Source organism: Priapulus caudatus, unplaced genomic scaffold (genome assembly GCF_000485595.1).
Source record: "Priapulus caudatus unplaced genomic scaffold, Priapulus_caudatus-5.0.1 Scaffold1075, whole genome shotgun sequence".
NCBI lineage: Eukaryota > Metazoa > Priapulida > Priapulimorpha > Priapulimorphida > Priapulidae > Priapulus > Priapulus caudatus.
Window position 1 is genome coordinate 62,074 of NW_014578136.1, and position 7,530 is coordinate 69,603.

At 44.2% G+C, this 7,530-nt stretch overlaps 2 protein-coding genes across 5 annotated transcripts in view; one reads left to right on the forward strand and one right to left on the reverse strand.

Moving 5' to 3' along the window:
- LOC106815261 (HAUS augmin-like complex subunit 6) overlaps positions 1–7,530 on the reverse strand; it is a 38,079-nt gene that overhangs the window by 26,062 nt on the left and 4,487 nt on the right. Inside the window, exon 1 of one of the 4 annotated variants that reach the window (XM_014819700.1) lies at positions 5,597–5,624. The exons of the other annotated variants lie outside the window; for them this stretch is intronic. The gene's annotated coding sequence lies outside the window, so the exon portion shown is untranslated. Of the gene's footprint in view, positions 1–5,596; positions 5,625–7,530 lie in introns of those variants that run through there. 4 annotated transcript variants of the gene reach the window in all.
- LOC106815262 (protein YIF1B-B-like) overlaps positions 6,007–7,530 on the forward strand; it is a 28,788-nt gene continuing 27,264 nt past the window's right edge. Inside the window, exon 1 of the mRNA XM_014819706.1 lies at positions 6,007–6,092. Within this exon, the coding sequence (XP_014675192.1) occupies positions 6,077–6,092 (16 nt within the window). The 5' untranslated portion in view covers positions 6,007–6,076. The remainder of the gene's footprint in view (positions 6,093–7,530) is intronic.

The following is a 7,530-nucleotide window of genomic DNA, read 5'->3' on the forward strand; positions in this document are numbered from 1 at the left end:
ATTAACGTACCACAACATTTATTCAGTATTGGTAGTATGTTCAGATATAACCGAGTAAGATAACCATGTAAGACAGCAATGAACACTTTCATGGGTAGACAGCATCGAGACCGTTTTCAAACAAAAGGAGAGATGTAATGTCTTTGTGTAACATCCGCGTTATTTGTAACCGGGAACATCCGGGGATTCACGAGAGGCGGGAATTGTGACCGGAGTGAAGCAACTGCAATAAATGTTTAGTGTGCGACAAACATTGAATCTTTAGATCTTTATCAGATGTAGAGATATTATAAGTATGATTTATAGGAATCACCACCGTCAAATGCTGACCTAGCGATAGAGTTGTTAAGCGTTGCTTACCTCCTGGTATCTCATGTTGTTGTCTTAAGCAGACATCTTAAAACGGTTATTGCGAGTTTTTTGGCTCAGAAAAAACTAAATATAGCTGAATATAGTCTCGCCTGACAGTGGAAATATCACTGATTATTAGTGATGTCACGATCATCGATTATACTCGATCATCGGTTGAACAGTGGCTCGAACAAAGCGCTTGGTTATCAAAATCCATAATCGATTTAATCGAAAAAACCTTTTTTTTATTTAATTTGAACAAGAAAACTTGGAAAAGTGATGAGAATCAGTACATGTATTATACACACAGTAGTAAACAGTGCAAAACAAACAGTAAACAGGGCTAAACAAGCACATACATGCACACACGTACATGCACACGACGTTACGGACACGCAGGCATTCAACACCCCGAGTAACCGATTGTAACCGATCATCGGTTACTTGAGTCCAACCGATGATCGATTATGAAATTACAACCGAAATTACAACACTACTGATTATACCAACATTAAAAACACCAAGATTTTATGCAGTTATAGCATAGAAAAATGGATTTGACCACATCATACCAGCTCCGGATATTATTGTATGCCGACAGTCCAAAATACAAATGGCGCCTTCAAACCAAGTGCATAATTAAAACAAAAGGCCGTGCAATTCTGTGTGGTAAATGTTATTGACTTTTTATGTCAATAATTCAGAGCACTTTCTGTCATGGTCATCCCATGTAACTATCTGACTGGTAATCTACAAGCTTCTCTAATAACAGACTTTACACGGTATCAGTACTACATTGCTGTTATGCTAGTATGAACCTGTGTTTACACTCTGACCTGATTTCTACGGTGCGGCAGTATGCATTACTGCACCGTGATAGATATTTCGGGCTACCGCGAGAAAGAACGAGAGATGGCAACGGTAAACAGAAACAGAGCGCAAAATTGTAATCGTGCATGATTTCATTGGATTTGGTGAATATGTATAAGCAGGGATGGGAATGACAATTTGTGTTTTCAGCTGAAAATAGCCGGGGGCCAGCGGGGGGGGGGGGGGGGGGCGGTCAGGCCAGGGCGAAAGCCTGGTCAAGGGGTTCAGAGAGTTTGAATTTCACAGACTTACAAGGCATAAAATTGCCATTAGGAGACACAACAGACAGACTTGTTACAGAGCGAATATTATAGTAGCAACTCGCAAGGGAGTATATGCTTGCAGCTGTCATTATCATAAACACCAGAATTAATAATCAATTACAAAAATTTACTTACATTCTGCAAAACAAATATTATTTTAATCGTACACTTCCACACTTCCTAAGGCTAACTTTATATAATATAAGAATGTTTATTGTCCAGACGCAGTTTGCAAATTTGTTTCTGGTCACTAACAGTGATATTTTATCATATTGAACACTTTAGGCAAGGCTTGTCCCTGCTGGCCTAAGAGCAAGTCTGTCATGCCCCACAGTGATCAGACATCAGGAAAGGAAACGGCATTATATTTGGCGCTCATAGAGGGTCTATAGTCCCCGAGAGGTAATGTCCGGAACGTACCCTGGGCTGACCGGTCGCGGTATACTCCGCGACAGTACCCTGCGTCACTATTTAATGATGTTAGTAGGCATTAGGGTTAGGGTTAGGTGTTAGGATTAGGGTTAGGGTTAGTGATTAAGGGATTAGCGGTTAGGAGTAGGCGTAGGCGACCTCCCCCTAGACTCGTTTAGTGGAGTAGGCGAGATTACGGCCATATTAGATAGTACCAGGGTTACGTTACCGGTATAACCGGCACCGTACCAGGGTACGCTCCAGCAGAGTACCACCGGGGGACATAGTACCGCTCTCAGCTTTATTTGCTTAACGCAAGAGGCTTGCCAAAAATCTCCCTTGCACACACGATATAATATTCCTAACACCCTAACATTAATTTTTTTATCGTTTTCAAAGGCCACCGAAAAAAGCAGCTCGCGACACCACCTTTTATGGTTATGTATATAGATGTATTATAACAACAGAACTTCGTTGGCGAGAAGTTGAAACAGTTCGTCACTTCATTGAAAAAGGAGGCCTCAAGGTCTGCGTGACGCCGGCGGCCTTTGCATGTACGACGATCGATCGATCGACGTACTATATATATATAATATACGGCCTGCGTAGACACGCGCGGAGCAGCTCATACACAATTCCCATCCCTGTATAAGGTTCTAAGGCATTTATGCGTTACTCTCCAGACATTGCCCTGTTACTCAAAGCAATAACGGTAGGTATCATGAAAGTGGGGATAAACACTGGAAACTTAATAAAGCTAATTATGACTTAACAAAATTACTTTAAATTTAACAGCGCCGTTTAGTGCTCCTGACTGCAGATTCGACGTTTCACTTGGCTACAATTGGTTTGAGGAGAAGGTGCGTGCAATCACTATGGGTATCGGCAACTAACTCTGCGACGATTCATTACCCAAACCCTTTCTCGAACTGCAGCGCATTACACAAACTGCGCTTGAAGAAACAGGTCTGTTTCCACATGGGGGCCAGAGCAGGACCGTGGCATTTCGCTTGGTCAAAGGACCTACTACAAGAACGGCTACCTTTCTGTTACTATGCATCCAAATTTAAGACATAGTACTCGTCATGCAATGCCTCGCCCTACGGAATTAAGGGCTGTACTAGGGGCATAAGTCAGAAGATGGTCTGAACGTCCCCATGAAGTTTTCGCGTCTTAGGACTCTGGCACGCGCGGAGCGCAATTACTTCTAGTTTGGAGAAGCGAGGCACTAGCGGCATTGTGTGGGGTTGTGAAAAAAGTTTCACACCTACCGTGTACGGACAGAACTGTACGATTTAGCAAATGACCATGAACCGTTAGAGGCTCTGCCTCGGCTGAGAAAAGCCAATACCTGCCGCTTGCTTCAGAGAGACTATCATGCGATGGCGTTGACGTGAGTGCGTATCAGTACATACATACATACTATTATTTAGCATTACAAACCAAGTGAACTTTTGGGCGAATGCAGCATTGCCATGAGATAGCGTTTACCGTTACCTGATACAGACAGCGAAGTGTCCATGCCAGCAAAAGACAGGTGTGTCTGGTTGCATTCACAGCACACATACCCGGATTGATGTTGATATTAATTAGCAGCTTGACTGGATTCGCGGATCCTGTGGCTATCTCGGCGTCAGATGCTTATGTTGACATAGTTGGGGTTGGACTCGAGAAAAATGGGAGAGAAGCTCCAACCGTTACTTTGGCCAGAAAGATGAACTGGTCACTGCAGGCGGGGTTATGTAGGCTCTGGGCAAGCTCGTGTTGATAGTTCCTAGCGGCCGCTCCAAAATCGCATTGTTGAGATGGTTTCATGAAGCTCACCCGGGATAGTGCCGGATAGAAAACGCTTTCGTGCGTAATTACATCTGGTAGGCCGAGGCTAGATATTTTTTTTTTTTTTTTTTTTTTTTTTTTTGAATATCTAGAGGAATAGACAAAAGATTGTGAACCTGTCAAGAATCAGGAGACATGCACCTGCAAGGGCAGCGGTAAAAAATACAGACGCGAGCAAATAACCCAAAAATGCAAGCAGATTCGCTCTTGCAAACCAATGAAATCGACTCGCCATGAGGCTTAAGATAGCTCCCCGTAAAAATTATTCACCGAGAGCTATTTCTTCCACAGACTGAAAAAGATCTACGCGTAAAAAAAAGTGGTTATTTTTATCCCTGCCTTCCAGGACATTGTTACAATCCTGGGATTCCGTCGCAAACCATGGTCGAGGTTACATGCGCGACGTATGTTCGGTCCATATAAGGGCCAAAATGTTGCTCATCATCGTAAGATGCTATACCAAGTGATGGACGTCCACAGGCATGTTCGTCTAGTACAGCCTGAAGTGCACAGCTAGAAAGTTCAGGATGGCTTTTAGCTAACATTTGGGAATACGATTGTCACAGCACAAATGGAACAAATTCGTTAGTGAAGTGTATTCAGCATTGTTCATATAGCAAAATGCGAATTATACACATCAAAGTCGCTCCGAAGGCATATCCTGCTTCAAATGGCTTAGCTGAATGCGCTGTTCAGTCAGTGAAAGAAAGACTGGACAAACTAGTTTGGCGAACAGTGGAGGGTGAAAGCTAGCAGGCGCCGTAAAATTAAACTTTTGAACAAGGGAGTCAAAACGACTACCTACCCTCGAAAAGAGGGAGTCCGCCCGCAGCAAAATGAGGAGTCCGCAGTCTGTGGCTTCAAAATTAAAGATATTAACAATAACTCATGCTCGCTTTATTTTAGGCAGTCGGCTTACGGAACGGTACCGTATCCTTAAATGTCTCGAGGCTACGGGTAGGGGAGTCCATTCGCTTTCATACTTTACCGAGACACAAAGATAAGGCGGCCTGTGGCAGCGCAGATTCGAAAATAACGCCTTGCGCGAAATAAATTCACGATTTGAAGTTTAGATGAGCCTAGATCCCTAACCTAAACCTAACCCTAACCCTAAACCTAACCCTAACGCCAAGGGGCTTTCAACAGACACGAGGCTACCGTACTCCAGCACACTTGCGTTATTTTTAGATTAATGCAGTTGCACTCTGCCGGCAATTTTCTTTGAAATATTACTATTACTATTAGCTGATAACAATAGCAGAGTAATTTCAGCGAATTAGTTAGTATGCTAGAATTTCAGGGAGTCACAGCTGGGAAACTTCCTGCCTATGCTCAAATCATGAGTCTGACAGGTAAAATGTTCAGACCATATGGTATTCTAACCTAGGCAAATACGTTTCTTGCGAGCTAACTCAGTAAACTAGAGCGCCTTAGCCTTCTAGTTTTAACTATAGCCCGCGTACAGTTGGCCTATGAAGTACTTATAAGATGTATATAGCGCAGTGCTATGGTTCTTTTGCTTTGTCATTTGTATACATTGATGATAACTGACATTCAGTCCAGATAGCGGCATAAGCCAGGTTTTCAAATTCCGCACGCTTGACACGCCACTCTGGCACTGGCAGTTAGTAACTGGAGTGCCAGAGTGGGTGTTCAACTTCAAGCGCGGGAATTGAAAACTGCCGCTATGCCGCTATCTGACTAATGATCAGTTATACATCAATGTCTACAAATGAAAAAGAAAAGAACAATAGCACTCGCCTAAATAAGTACTTCATTAGGTAAATTGTGTAGTTCAGTTTATAATCGCTTCTAAAACGCAAAAGTCTGACGCGGTTTTATACAAAGACGCACATAATACTTACCAAGTGTTTGTATACGCAAACATGCGCGGCGTTGTCGGCAACCAGCGTGACGTCATGTCCGGTGTAAGCCGCCTCGCCTAAATTCTTCTTACTCATTTTAATTTTCTTGTTTCTTCATAAATTCAATGGCATTGTGCCTAAAAACCTGATGAATATTCAGCACTGCAGGGTAAACTAATCGCGTGAGCGTGTATCAAATTAACATCTAATAACATGTTAATAATGTAATTAACACATCAAATATTGGTAAAAACAATGAATAATTTTTGCAATTTTTTACAGCGGCGCGCTAGCAACTGCCCTCCTCCAGTAGCGCAGTAGTAGTATCGGCCTACGTTGGCCGTCTGACCGTGTAGAGGGTGAGTCTACTCTAAAAGCGAGGCCTATACAAAAGCAGATCGACATCGAAGCATAGATCAAAGTTAGTTATCTAGCCACAATATTAAAAATCAAAGTCGGATCACCTGAAACGAAGTTAATATGGATCCTCCCACAGGTACTAGAAAATCGTAAGTGTACGTGCTTCCTATCTATGGCATGGCCGTTCAATATTGATATGATTGTGCATGTTGTGCCCTAAGAATAGCAGTTGTGTGTGTTAATACACATGTTATCCATGATAGACACCGGAATAATTCGCCGCCAGAGGATAGAGAACATGGCGTCCGAATAAACCAATATGCTAACCCTAACCCTAATTCTAACCCTAACCCATAACCCTAATTGTAGTCAGTCTAGCATGGAGGACCTCCGGTTTATCTGCGGTGGCGGCACCGTGAGGTTGCGCCCACCGTGTTGGTTGTTGCTGTTTGGCCTGCTAACTCCATCCAGCGAGACGTATACCAGAGATGAGTAAACAAATTTCTTCGGACTAAAGGAAATTAGAGATTTGCTAACTGACCATCGCCGAGAAAACAAAGGCCGCGCCGAGATGAAACTAGAGACTGTTCCGATCTAGAGAGACAACCGTCGTGGTCGCGGGGCAGGACCGGTTTTGGAGAGGAAAGTGGGCGTGCACCTGAGCCGAGTCAACGGGCACCGGTGCCGCCATTACGGCGGGATTTTGATGATGGGAACGGTAGGTCATGACAGCGCATGACTTGAACATAGCCTGCTGACCAACATTGGTGTGACCAGCCAGCATGAGCCCCGGAGGCCCGGTCCCGTCATTACGGCATTAAGTGCAATACGTCACCGACGATATCCAAGGGGAGTTCTCAGACGCATAAGAGGACCATCTCCCAAAAAAAACTGCACAGTGGGTAGAAAACTGCCACCGACTTCGTCTAAATGAGACTAGCAGCCGGTATTAACCGCGAAGGGATCAACAAACGTTCAACGTGGACAGTCGCGTCGCGCCACGTTATGGCGAACTGGACGCAAAATTATCAGTACTAATTGACCAGTGACACTACGCGACTCAATTACGTCAATGACTCTCTTGCCAAATTGTTTGTAACTCTGTGTGGACATAATGCGCTACCTTGCATGGATGAGTATTTCGGGCGTATTGTTAGTGCAGGTCAGTTTTGGCAAGGGACCGTCAAAGCTTATTTAAGTCCTGTAGCAGAAGGATATACATCAGCGGTTCAACCCACAGTTCGCTTGAAGCACTTACTGGGCAGCCAGTGGCGGTGACAGTCAGTTCGCACCAACCCAGCAAGGGGGGCGTGGTTATTCGCGTGGTTTCCAGTTCCGGGCTATGCTAACACTAACAGTTACTCGCGGGGACGTGGATACAGCGCACACATTGGGTCGCGGCAGAAGTCGGGGATTTCACTCCTATGGCAGCCGCGATGCACAGTTTCCAAAGTATGCAGAGATAATATACGCGATGCAGCGGCCTCATGGCTCCATCGGCATCCGGAAACAATATGAATCCTAGTGTAAGGCAATTATGTGTGCGTTCACAGCAGACTAGGTTTTGCGCAGGT